Source organism: Pan paniscus, chromosome 20 (genome assembly GCF_029289425.2).
Source record: "Pan paniscus chromosome 20, NHGRI_mPanPan1-v2.0_pri, whole genome shotgun sequence".
Taxonomy (NCBI): Eukaryota; Metazoa; Chordata; class Mammalia; order Primates; family Hominidae; genus Pan; species Pan paniscus.
The window spans coordinates 45552561-45566257 of NC_073269.2; the positions used below are offsets into that span (position 1 = coordinate 45552561).

The window sequence follows — 13697 nt, forward strand, 5'->3', positions numbered from 1 at the left end:
CAACATAGCAAGAGCCCATCTCCACACACAAGATATAAAAATTAGCTGGGTGTGGTGGCACCCACCTGTAGTTTCAACTACTCAGGGGGCTGAGGTGGGAGGATCACTTGAGCCTGGGAGGTGGAGGCTGCAGTGAGCCGTGATGGTGCCACTGCACTCCAGCATGGTGACAGAGTGAGACCCTGTCTCAAAAAGAAAAAGAAAGAAAGAAAGAATAGAGATTCTGTGCACCCTTTATCCAGTTTCCCCCAATGGTAATATCTTACAAAATGCTAGTCCAATACTACAGCCGGATATTGACATTAATACAGTCCACCCATCTTATTTAAATATCTCCAGTTTTACTTGCATTGAGTGTGTTTGTGTATTCTTGTGTGTGTGTTTAGTCATACAGTTTACTGTATACAATTTAGTTATATAATTTCATCACATGCTTAGGTTCATGTATGCATCACCACAGTAAAGACAGAAGAGTTCCATCACCATGAATATCCTTGGGGCCATGCCATCTTTTTTTTTTTTTTTTTTTTGAGACAGAGTCTTGCTCTGTCGCCAGGCTGGAGTGCAGTGGCGAGATCTCAGCTCACTGCAACCTCCACCTCTCAGGTTCACACCATGCTCCTGCCTCAGCCTCCCGAGTAGCTGGGAATACAGATGCCCGCCGCCACGCCTGGCTAATTTTTTGTATTTTTTTAAGTAGAGACGGGGTTTCACCGTGTTAGCCAGGATTGCCTTGATCTCCTGACCTCGTGATCTGCCTGCCTCGACCTCCCAAAGTGCTGGGATTACAGGCGTGAACCACCGCGCCCGGCCCTTTTTTATAACCACACCCACCTTCCTCCCTCCACCATCTTTCCCTAACTCCTTGAAACAACTAATTTATTCTCCACTTTCAAATTTTTCTCATTTGAAAAATGTTACATAGCCCAGGTGCAGTGGCTCATGCCTGTAGTCCCAGCACTTTGGAAGGCTGAGGTCCAGCACTTTGGAAGGCTGAGGTGGGAGGGTCACTTAGAGCCCAGGAATTTGAGACCAGCCTGGACAATATAGGGCAACCCTGTCTCTACAAAAAATATAAAAATTAGCCAGGCACAGTGGCATGTTGTAGAGTCTAGCCCTAATGGGCCTGTGGGTTTTTTCTTTGTGTGCAGAGACGAGAGATTGTAGGAAAATAAAAACACGAGACAAAGAGATAGAAGGAAAGACAACTGGGCCCAGGGGACCACTGCCACCAATGTGCGGAGTCTGGTAGTGGCCTCAAATGCGTGGACGCACTGCTATTTATTGTATACAAGGCAAGGAGGCAGGGAAGGAGTATGAGTCATCTCAAGTGATTGATAAGGTCACGTGAGTCACGTGTCCACATGACAGGGGGCCTTTCCCTTTGTGGTAGCTGAGGCGGAGAGGGAGGACAGCATACGTCAGCATTTTTTCTATGCACTTATCAGAAAGATCGAAGACTTTAATACTTTCACTAATTCTGTTACTGTTATCTTCTAAGAACTCAAAAAGAGGAGCCAGGTGTACAGGCGGAACATGAAAGTGGACAAGGAGCGTGACCGTTGAAGCACAGCACCATGGGGAGACGTTTAAGCCTCCAGATGACTGCGGGCAGGCCTGGCTAATGTCAGGCCTCCCACAAGAGCTGGTGGAGCAGAGTGTTCTCTAACTCCCCCAGGGAAAGGGAGACTCCCTTTCCCGGTCTGCTAAGTAACGGGTGCTCTCCCAGGCACTGGCGCTACCGCTAGACCAAGGAGCCCTCAAGCGGCCTTTATCCGGGCATGACAGAGAGCTCACACTCTTGTCTTTTGGTCACCTCTCACAGTGTCCCTTTAGCTCCTGACTCTGTACGGCCTGGTTTCTCCTAGGTTATAATTATAAAACAGAAATTACTATAATAATAAAACGAAGAGTAATACTACAAACTAATGATTGATAATATTCGTATATAATCATATCTATATCCTATTTCTAGTATAACTTTTCTTATTATAATTATTTTCTTTATTATACTGGAACAGCTTGTGCCTTCAGCCTCTTGCCTTGGCACCTGGATGGCTTGCCGCCCACAGCATGTGCGTGTGGTCTCAGCTACTCTGGAGGCTGAAGTGAGAGGATTGCTTGAGCCCAGGAGGTCAAGGCTGCAGTGAGCCATGATTTTGCAACTGCACTCCAGCCTAGGTGACAGGGCAAGACTCTCAACTTTAAAAAATTTGTGTGTGTGTGTGTGTGTGTGTGTGTGTGTATAATGAAGTAGTATGTAACCTTCTGGGATGGGCTTTTTTCACTCAGCATAATTCTCTGGATATTCATCCAAGTTGTTGCATGTATCAATAGTTCATTCCTATTTGATGGTATATATTTGCCAGAATTTGTGTAATCATGCACCTTTTGGAGCACCACTGGGCTTTCTAGTTTGGGCTATTACAAATAAAGTTGCTTTGAACATTTGCAAAGCAAATAACTATGTTATTGCATGGACATAGGTTTCCATTTCTCTGGAATAAATATACAGGCATACCATTCTGGGCCGACTAGGAGTTGCATATTTAGTTTTACAGGAAACTACTGAACTGTGTTTCAGAATGGCTGCACCATTTTTCCATTCCCACCAGCAATGTATGAGTGATCCAGTTCCTAGACCATTTTTGAGTTATACTCACAAATAAACGTTCTCCAAAGCTTTTTGTTATTTCTTAAATTCCTGAAGTAGTGTTTCTAACAGACTAGGGGTCTCAAGCAGTGGATCACAAGACACATTTCTATTGGGACAGCATTAAATTGAATTTTTTATTGCACATAACCTGCACTGTGGTGGTCAGAGCTGGATCACTGATTGTCAATAATTTGCATCTGGCGCTTTCCTCCAACCAATCTGTGGCACTCCATTCTTTCTGCCATTACTAATTTTCCTTCTAGTTCTTCAGTCTTTGGACATATATAATTTTATTTCGGCCTCGTGGTATCTATCAGTTAGGACATTTTTGGTTGTAAATAACCAAAAACTCAACTCATGCTGGCTTGAACACTGGAGAATTTTTGAGCTTACAAAACTGAGAAGCCTAGGGTTAGTGGTGAGGCTTCAGGTTAAGTTTGATCTAGCAGCTTAAGACATGAGTAACCTCCCAGTTGGTTTTTGTTTGTTTGTTTGTTTGTTTGTTTTTTGAGATGGAGTCTCACTCTGTCACACAGGCTGGAGTGCAGTGGCATGATCTCGGCTCACTGCAACCTCCGCCTCTAGGGTTCAAGCAACTCTCCTGCCTCAGCTCCCTGAGTAGCTGGGGTTACAGGTGCACATCACCATGCCTGGCTAATTTTTGTATTTTTAGTAGAGACGGGGTTTCACCATGTTGGCCAGGCTGGTCTCGAACTCCTAACCTCAAGCGATCTGCCTGCCTCGGCCCCAAAGTTCTGAGATTACAGGCATGAGCCACGGCACCCAGCCTCAGTTTGTTTGCTTGTTTGTTTTTAAATATTTCAGGTCTCCCTTATGCTGATGAGAAGCCTGTTTACTCTTGTAAATCCAACATGGGTCTAGCAGCATCCCAGGCTTCAGGCTTCAGGTTTTATTTTTCTTCAGTAGATTAAAAAAAAAAAAAAAAAAGCATCTTTTTCCCAAGATGTTCAGGACTGAAGATCATTCTGATTGAACTGGATTAGGTCACATGCCCACCACAAACCCAATCACTGTGGCTAAGAAGACAAACGGATGTAAATGGCTACAGCCAGATCACATACCCCATCCCAGGGATGGGGAGGGGGTTAAATCATCTTCCCAAAACTATTTAGCTCCCCAACTGAAATGGGGGATCTCAGGAAAGACTGGGGAGAGGTGATAGAAGCTTGGAAATTATATTCCAAGGACACTTTTTGAAATCACTTTTTTTTTTTTTTTTTTTTGAGGCAGGGTCTCGCTCTGCCACCCAGGCTGGAGAGCAGTGGCACAATCTCGGCTCACTGCAACCTCCCCATCCCTGGATCAGGCAGTTCTCCTGCCTTAGTCCCCTGAGTAGCTGGGATTACAGGTACGTGCCACCTGACCAGCTAATTTTTTTATTTTTAGTAGAGACGGGGTTTCACCATGTTGGCCAGGCTTTGCTGGTTCTTAAAACCTCTATGCCTTTGAATAGGAAAATATGCACTGGCAAACCATAAAATAATTTTCTCATACTCATGCTGAGGAAGACATATAACCATGAAAAACAGTCACTACTTACCCATAATTATCAATATTTATATAAACCTAATTAGAATTAATTAAAAGTGGTCTCAAGTAGGAAGCGTGCCTGACTTACTCAAAACATACCTAGGGCTGGGTGCAGTGGCTCACACTTGTAATCCCAACACTTTGGGAGGCCAAGGCAGGAGGATCGCTTGAGGCCAAGAGTTTGGACCAGCCTGGGCAACATACTGAGATCCTGTCTCTACAAAAAATTTAAACACTAGCTGGCATGGTGGTGCATGCCTGTAGTCTCAGCTACGTGGGAGGATCGCTTGAGCCCAGGAGGTTGAGGCTACAGTGAGCTGTGATCATACCACTGCACTCCAGCCTGGGAACAGAGCGAGACTATATCTCAAAAACAAACAAAAAACGTATGTAGGCTATTCTGTATGGGATAGATCAGTCATACAGATGAGAGATGGCAGAGTATTGCCAATAATAACCCAGGGAGCCTGGGATCAAATCCCCATTTCACACCTACAAGCTGTGTGAGCTCGTGTTTCATTCATAACCTGTCTGTGCCACCGTTCTTTCTTCTACAAAATGTCAGCCAATAACCAGTCAACTACCTAACAGTTGCTGGGGAGAAAAAAAAAAAAAACAGATATTTACATGAGAAGAGCTTAGAATGGAGCCAGGAAGTGCTGAGTATATATTAGCTATATATATATATATATATATATATATATATATATATATATATATATATATATACAAAACAGTAGTTGAGAAAAACATGTCTGTAATTCCAATTTTCAACAGCAAACTAACAATACTTTATTAAATGGTAAACAAATAAATATTATATTCATATAACAATATGAAAGCCAGAGACAGCTCGTCTGAGACACAGATGAACAAAAACCAGAGAGGGGGGCCAGGTGCAGTGGCCCACACCTGTAATCCCAGCGCTTTGAGAGGCCAAGGTGGGATGACAGCTTGAGGCCAGGAATTTAAGACCAGCCTGGGCAACACAGTGAGACCCCCATCTCTACAAAAAAAAAAAAAAAAACAGAAGAATTATCTGGGCATGGTGGTGGGTGCCTGCAGCTCCAGCTACTTAGGGACTACTTAAAGCTGAAGCAGGAAGATCCTTGGAGCCCACAGGGTTGAGGTTACAGTGAACTGTCATCTCACCACCACACTCCAGGCTGGGCCCAGAGACAGTGAAGCCCTGTCTCTAAAAAAGAAGAAAGAAAAGAAAAAACAAACAAACAAACAAACAAAAAACAGAAGAGAAGGGGGAGTATTCAGGGTGTAAACCAAAAATAAAATTCTAAGGCCTCCACAACCATCTGAATGGATCCTGTCCTCTCTGCCAAGGGCATTCCAAAGTTAACCTGAAAAACCAGTTCGGGCCATAATTGCAAGGGGGAGTGGGACGTGCCTCATCATAGCCTCCTGCCTTTTGGAATTACTGATAGAAGAGAACTTTAAGTCTGATTTTTTAAAAATTACAATCTATTTTCTCTGAAGCCTGCTATCTGGAGGCTTCATCTGCACACACACTCAATGTAAGTAAAACAGGATATCTGAATAAGATAGGTGGATTGTGTCAATATCAATATCCTGGTTGTGGTATTGGACTGGAGGTTTGTAAGATGTTAGTTACCATTAGGGGAAACTGGGTAAAGGGTGCACAAGATCTCTGCATTTTCTTCCCTTCCTTCCTTCCTTCCTTCCTTCCTTGGTCTTCACAACCCCTTATGGTAACCCAGACCTTCCTTTCTATTGATAATAACTCAACCAATCGCCCATCAGAAACTCTTTGAATCCCCCTATGACTTGGAAGCACACCCTGGCTTCCACTTGTCCTGCCTTTCTGGATGGAACTAATGTACATCTTACATGCATTGATTGATGCCTTATGTCTCCCTAAAGTGTATAAAATCAAGTTGTGGGCCAGGAGCGGTGGCTCACGCCTGTAATCCCAGCACTTTGGGAGGCTAAGGCAGGTGGATCATCTGAGGTCAGGAGCTCAACACCAGCCTGGCCAACATGGCGAAACCCCATCTCTACTAAAAAGGCAAAAGTTAGCTGGGCATGGTGGTGCACGCCTGTAGTCCCAACTACTTGGGAGGCTGAGGCAGGAGAATCACTTGAACCTGGGAGGTTGTGGTTGCAGTGAGACAAGCTCGCGCCAGTGCACTCCAGCCTGGGCAATAGAGCGCGACTCCGTGTCAAGAAAAAAAAAAAAAAAAAGTTGTGGCCGGACAACCTTGGGCACATGGTTCTCAGGATCTCCTGGGGGCTGTGTCACAGGCCATTGGTCACTCATATTTGGCTCAGAATAAATCTCTTCAAGTGTTTTTTACAGAGTGTGACTCTTCTCATTCACTGACAAGGGAAAGAAAGATACAAAGACAGGGACAGACAAACAGAAATGTAATGAGAAAGCAGAGAAAGATGAAGGAGACAGCATGGGAAAGCCAGTTGTGAACACCCGATGGCAGGCATTTAAATGATTTGGTAGCTCTGCCAAGCCTGTAGCTTCAAAGAAAAGGAAAAAGTGTCTCGGTTCATTCCTAGAGTACAGAAGACAGATCAGACAGAGGCAAAGAGAGACAAACAGATGTCCAGAAAACAGACACAGGCAGTTGGCTCAGGATAGAGAGTTGGAGGCCAGCCGTCCCTGGCATAGGCCCACCGTGGGTTAAAGTCCTCACACCCCGACTGGGATCCCAGAGGGCTGGGGCCAGCAGTGACGTTCCGAAATCTTGTCCAGGACGGGGACCGGCTGCAAACCCTCTCAGCCCTGCACATAAAAGCCAGCATGGACCGTCGAGGCACTGTTGCCCAGGTGGAGACTGCTCCGGACGCCTCCCAGGGGACAGTGGCCGGCAGCACCTGCTGCAGCACGAGGCACAGAGGGTGCACTGCAGGGAGAAGTGAGGGCAGAGGCCAAGGCGAGGAGGGGGCCGGCTCCCGCTCTCTCTCCCTCTGTGTGTGCTGCGCCTCCCCTGTGAGCCTAACCCAAGGCAGGGGACTGGACGCGTGGGACCCTCTCTTTGGCCTCCCTGACGTCCCTCAGGAGCAGAGATGCGACCGAGTGTGTGGGCCGCAGTGGCCGCGGGACTGTGGGTCGTGTGCGCGGTGGGCGCGGCGATCCCCCAGCGCTGCCTGCTCTCGCACTACCGCTCACTGCAGCCCCGGACGCTGGCGGCGGTCAAGGCGCTGAGGAACCGCTAAGTGAGTGACCGCCCAGCCCCTGCGCCTCCCGGTACACTGGCCCCGCCGGGTTCCCACACACTCGTCGCTGACCCGAGGGGTCCTGCGTCCTAGCGCCCAGCAGGCGCCTCTTGTACGTCAGAGCCCACAATTCCCACCACGAGACCCCCGCAGTCCCCGTCGTCAGCGCGAACGCAGGCTCCGGGTCAGTCACAAAAGGAGCCCTGCAGGGCGGACTCGGCTCAGGTCGCGGGCGCAGGGCTATGCCGGGGGAGAGCGGGATGCAATTCAACCCTGGTTCACGCCTTCGGGGAGCTCCCTGGTTCAGTACACGACAGGCACGACCGTACGCTGCTAGTACCCATCCACGTCCAGGAATCCCAGACTGTGCAGAGGTTAGGGGCCCTGGCGAGGGGGCCCAGTCGTACGCGATAAGCGCCGCTTGTCCCGCAGGCGGAAGAGGCGCTCAGTTGGAGGTCGCGCAACTGCTCCGTCCGGCCCAGGAGGGATCCTCCGCGGCCATCGGTGAGGCCCAGAAGCGGACGGGAGAGGCATGGCCTGGGCGCTGCCCCCTCTAACGCCCTCTAGTCCCCGCAGTCCTGCGCTCGGCTCCGCCACGTGGCCAGGAGCATCGCGGACGCCCAGGCAGTGCTCCGTGGCCTGCACCGCTCGGAGCTGCTTCCCAGCGCCAGCCGGATCCTGGAGCCCCTGGCAGCCGCGGGGAGGGACGTGGCGGCCTGCCTGAGTGACGGTCGCGCCCAGCCGCCTCTCGCCCCCGCCAGCTTCTCTGCATCCTTAGGCCCACGGCGAGCCCCAGCGCTTTGCCAATCTGTCCTGCCTAGCGGAAAAACCGATCCAGACCCAGGTCGGGTCCTCTGGGTGTCCTCAAATCCGGGCTCCGGTCTGCGGCTGGGAGGGCCTCGGGCAGATGCAGAGAGGGGCTCTGTCCTTCGCCTTTTCCATTTGCCTCGCGTCCCACCTCCAGCTTGAGCTGGCACGGCCAGGCTCCTCCAGGAAGGTCCCCGGGGCCCAGAGGAGGCGTCACAAACCCCGGAGAGCGGTGAGTGCAGCAGGCAGTACAGGGTTAGCCTGCACGGAGGACCTAGCGAGGTTGACACGGACAGGACTGAGGCTGGGAGCGGCGGGATTGGAGAGGTCTTCTCGGGAGGGAAGAGCCTGGCTTAGCCCCGCTGCGCTCCCTCCCTAGCTCCAGGACTCCCCTCGGTGTCGCGAAGCCAGCGTGATCTTCAACCTCCTGCGCCTGCTCACGTGGGAGCTCCGGCTGGCTGCACACTCAGGGCCTTGCCTCTGACCCCGCCCCCTCTGGCACCGCCGAAACCTCCACGCCATTGGCTGCCGAAAGCAGCTCCTGTCGTCCATTGGGCTGGCCGGGCGAGGTTCTCAGTCAATGGGTGCTGAGGCACGAGAACTTCTTCGCAGCCTTGGGCCTGACTTGGATCCACTGTCTCAGATACAACAGGAGCGGGTCCTTCTACCGGGAAGAGAGCGCAGTTCTCCAGGAAGCCACGATATTTCCTCGGGGTGCATTGTACGACCCTCCAAGGGTTGCTATGGCAGGAAGAGACTTGAGCTCTGGAAACCGTGGCTGACCCCAGGCAACAGGGACCAGTTCCTCCTTGTGTGGTTACCAGGACACCCCCAACACCAGGTCCTAACCCCGGATTTGTAGCCCCACAGCCAGCTTTGAGATTCTGTGAATCCGTGACTCTTGGATCCGGCATCTAAGGGACACCAATCCATGAGGGATTTGGTAGTGAAAGGCCCAAGAGTCCTTAACTGACTGTGGTTCTTTGGATTCCCTTACGTGTGTTGTTTGTATTTGTGAAGTTCCTGTGTATTTGCTATTCTGTCTCCTGGTTTAAATTTATTGCCAGTTATTAAAGAGTGTTTTGATCGCATTGGTTGTTTTCCGTATGATGATTGTGAGGTGCACCTTACAGCAAAAAAAGAGGTCGAGCCAGGGACTCAGGTGGCCTGAGTTTCAGTTCTGACCCTGCCAGTTAATTACAGTGGAATTCAGGGCAAATTACTTTTCTGAGCCTCTGTTTCCTCACCTATAGGATGGGTTAACATACTTGCCTTGTGGAGGAGTAGTGTCCGTTGAGATCACATTTTAAACTCTCCAGCTGAGGTCCTAGTATGGTCTTAATGAGTGGATTCTATTAAATAATCACTCACATAAATACACAAACAATTGCGTTATTAATTTTTTCTCCAAATCTGTGCATTAGCAATCTGCCTTGCTGAATGCACCCCGCCTTGCCAAGGTCGCACGGCTAGTGAGGGTCAGAACCAGGTTTGAACCCCAGACCCTTCATCTCCAAGACCCATGCTCTTCACCACTGCCTGAACTTCCCTAAGAAAGACGGCACCCACGTGGTGTCCTTCAAGTCCTTCGTCACACTTCAATTCTTGAGCAGAGCCTCATATTCCTGAGTCCTTCCTTGCCTGGGCAATTAAGAAATATTGGCCTTGGCTGGGCTCAGAGGCTCATGCCTGTAATTCCAGCACTTTGGGAGGACGAGGAAGGTGGATCATGAGGTCAGGAGTTCAAGATCAGCCTGGCCAGCATGGTGAAACCCTGTCTGTACTAAAAATACAGAAATTAGCTGGGCATGGTGACACATGCCTGTAATCCAAGCTACTCAAGAGGCTGAGGCAGGAGAATCACTTGAACCCAGGAGGCAGAGGTTGCAGTGAGCCGAGATGGTGCCTCTGCACTCCAGCCTGGGCAACAGAGCGAGACTCCATCTCTCTTGCTCACTCGCTCTCTCTCGCCCTCTCTCTCTCTCTCTCTCTATATATATATATATGTATATATATACAAACATATATGCCTCTGGCCGGGCGCGGTGGCTCACGCCTATAATCCCAGAACTTTGGGAGGCCGAAGAAGGCAGATCACAAGGTCAGGAGTTCAAGACCAACCTGGCCAATATGGCAAAACCCCTTCTCTACTAAAAATACAAAAATTAGCTGGGCGTGGTAGTGTGTGCCTGTAGTCCTAGCTACTCGGGAGGCTGAAGCAGAAGAATCCCTTGAACCCAGGAGGTGGAGGTTGCAGTGAGTCGAGATCATGCTGCTGCACTCCAGCCTGGGCTACAGAGCAAGACTCCATCTCAAAAAGAAAAAAAAAAAGAAAGAAAGAAATCATGGCCTCTGGGAACAGTGGCTCATGCCTGCAACCCCAGCAATTTGGGAGGCCAAGACAGACAGATCACTTGACGTCAAGAGTTCGAGACCAGCCTGGCCAATTGGTGAACTGTCATCTCTACTAAAACCATAAAAATTAGCTGGGAATGGTGGCACAAATCTGTAATCTCAGCTACTTGGGAGGCTAAGGCAAGAGAATCGCTTGAACCCAGGAGGCGGAGGTTGCAGTTAGCCAAGATTTTGCACTGCAGTCCAGCCTGGGTGACCGAACAAGACCCTGTCTCAAAAAAAAAAAAAAAAAAAAAAAAATATATATATATATATATATATATATATATATATGCCAGGAGGGGTGGCTCAGGCCTGTAATCTCAGCACTTTAATAGGCTGGGTGAGGAGGATGGCTTGAGCCCAGGAGTTTGAGGCTGCAGTGAGCTGTGATCATGCCATTGCACTCCAGTGACACAGTGAGACCCTGTCTTAAACAACAACAAAACCAGAGCAGGTGGAATCCTCTTGGGAACATACCTTCCTGTAGGTTACCCCTGAGTCTCCATCAGTTTCTCTTTCCCTCCAGCTGCTCATCTGGCTCACTAGCCCTGCCCTGCTCTGGGCTTTCCCAGCCTGGGGCTCCCCTGGTGGCCGGTGTCTTATCTGAGGCTGTGTTTTCACTTTTCCTACATCAGCTGGGACTGCCCTTCTGTCAGGGATAAAAGCTGCCCCATGAAGCTCAGGCAGGAGTTACATCCCAGACAGAGCTCAAAACTGACAGAAAGAGTCAAAGCCAGGACACAGTCTGAGATCCAGAAGAGGGGACTGAAAAGAACAGAGACTCCAAACAAGACCCAAACAGACCCTGGGTGACAGCCTCAGAGTGTTTCTTCTGCTGACAAAGACCAGAGATCAGGAATGAAACTAGGTGAGTCCCACATCTCTGTCTGTGCTCAGCTCCTGCAGCCCCTGCCCTCACGGGGCAGCCTCTCCATTCCCTCAGCTCCCTTTCTCTCTGTGACACAGACATGACCGGGGGCTGCACGCCAGTGCTGGTGCTGATGGCCACAGTGCTGACCGTGACTGCAGCAGTTCCTGTCGCCAGGCTCCGCGGGGCTCTCCCGGATGCAAGGGGCTGCCACATAGCCCAGTTCAAGTCCCTGTCTCCACAGGAGCTGCAGGCCTTTAAGAGGGCCAAAGATGCCTTAGTGAGTCTCCCCCTGCCCTCCTGCCATGGACTAGCCTCCACCCGCACTCCAAGGGTCACCATGCTTTCCCACTCCCAGCTTCCTTCACTGGGCTAGCCTCCACCCTCCCTGCAGTGGGCTATCTCATGCTCCTACTGCAGGGACTGACTCATGTTTTCCTGTAGAAGAGGGTCCTCTACCATCCTCCCAGCAGTTAACCTCCCCTATCCTGTTGTCAGCCATCCTCCAATCCTACCAGGATGGTCTAACCTCCACCCCTCCTGCTGGGGCTAACCTGTGCCTTTGCTGTCTAGGAAGAGTTGCTTCTGCTGAAGGACTGCAGGTGCCGCTCCCGCCTCTTCCCCAGGACCTGGGACCTGAGGCAGCTGCAGGTGAGAGGGGGAGTCAGGCCCACCCCTGCTCTCCCAGCCCCACTCACCTGGCTCTGTAGTGGCCCCTTCACCTTCTCCTTCTCCCTTGTCTCTCTCTCTTCTCCTCACACCTTCTCCCCCTTCCCTCCGCTCCCACCTGACCACACTGGCTGTGCCCTCTCCCCTGTGCCTGTCACCTTCACTTGTTCCTCTGTATCCTCCTCCCCAACCTGTTCCCCTCACCTCCCCCATCACCTGCTCTTCCTCACCTCTCCTCAGGTGAGGGAGCGCCCCATGGCTTTGGAGGCTGAGCTGGCCCTGACGCTGAAGGTTCTGGAGGCAGCCGCTGACACTGACCCAGCCCTGGTGGACGTCTTGGACCAGCCCCTTCACACCCTGCACCATATCCTCTCCCAGCTCCGGGCCTGTGTGAGTTGTCAGGGCCCGGGCACCCAGGTCTGTGAGCTCTGAGCAGCGTCCTTCCCCTTGCCAAGGCCCCAGCTCACACACCGCCCTCCTCTGCCCACAGATCCAGCCTCAGCCCACGGCAGGGCCCAGGACCCGGGGCCGCCTCCACCATTGGCTGCACCGGCTCCAGGAGGCCCCAAAAAAGGTGAGTGACCCGGGAAGAGAGGGACTGAGGCCTGGGGAGCCACTGGGAGCCCAGAACCTGGACAGCCCCTGACCCATCCCCTCCTCCCTACAGGAGTCCCCTGGCTGCCTCGAGGCCTCTGTCACCTTCAACCTTTTCCGCCTCCTCACACGAGACCTGAATTGTGTCGCCAGCGGGGACCTGTGTGTCTGACACTCCCACCAGTCATGCCACCTGAGATTTTATTTATAAATTAGCCACTTGTCTTAATTTATTGCCACCCAGTCACTATTTATGTATTTGTGTGTGTAAATCCAACTCACCTCCAGGAAAATGTTTATTTTTCTACTTTTTATAACCCTTGTTGAAATAAACAAAGGAAAAGACACTCATGATGTTGGATTGTGTGTCTGTTGGTGTGTATTTCCTTTGTGTTGCTGCCATAACAACGCTAAAAGTAGCATCTTCCAAAGACACACTTGATGAGCTGGGAGTCTGCAGGTCAGAGGCTCGCTGGCCCTGGCCGGTTTCTCTCCTGTGGGACTCACAGGCTGGAATCCAAGCATTGCTGCTGGGCTCTTACTGGGAGCTCTGAAGAGAAACTCTTTCCAGGGTCAGTCACATTGTTGGCAGATCACTGTTCCTTGCTGCTGTAGGACTAAGGTTCCTGCCCCCTCCTGGCTATGGGTCCATCCTGAGCTGACTCTGCTGAAGGGTTCTCCACTCCTCTCACTAAGCTAACCTCTACCCTCCCTGCAGTGGGCTATCTCATGCTCCTACTATAGGGGCTGATTCATGTCCTCCTGCAGTGGAGGGTCCTGTAACATCCTCCCGGGAGTTAACCTCCACTATCCTGTTGTCAGCCATCCTCTAATCTCACTGGAGTGGTCTAACCTCCACCCCTTCTACTGGGGGCTAACCTGTGCCCTTGCTCTCTAGGAAGAGTCGCTCCTGCGGATGGATGGCAGGTGCCGCTCCCGCTTCTTCCCCAG

The 13697-nt window shown here is 50.8% G+C and overlaps 1 protein-coding gene across 1 annotated transcript; it reads left to right on the forward strand.

Annotated features, from left to right (window-relative positions):
* The first annotated feature begins 11300 nt into the window (after positions 1 to 11300).
* Positions 11301 to 13093, forward strand: LOC100976754 (interferon lambda-2). Its single transcript, XM_008964649.5, has 6 exons — positions 11301 to 11483; positions 11582 to 11763; positions 12057 to 12134; positions 12393 to 12542; positions 12643 to 12726; positions 12820 to 13093. The coding sequence occupies exons 1-6, from the start codon at positions 11474 to 11476 to the stop codon at positions 12916 to 12918; spliced, it is 603 nt and encodes a 200-aa protein (XP_008962897.2). The 5' UTR covers positions 11301 to 11473; the 3' UTR covers positions 12919 to 13093.
* The last annotated feature ends 604 nt before the right edge of the window (positions 13094 to 13697 follow it).

What these genes read in the sequence shown, in the direction of transcription:
- LOC100976754 (XM_008964649.5), top strand. An exon ending in GGGACCTGAGGCAGCTGCAG is followed by an intron (nt 12,135 to 12,392) that starts GTGAGAGGGGGA and finishes ACCTCTCCTCAG; the next exon opens with GTGAGGGAGCGCCCCATGGC. An exon ending in TCCAGGAGGCCCCAAAAAAG is followed by an intron (nt 12,727 to 12,819) that starts GTGAGTGACCCG and finishes TCCTCCCTACAG; the next exon opens with GAGTCCCCTGGCTGCCTCGA.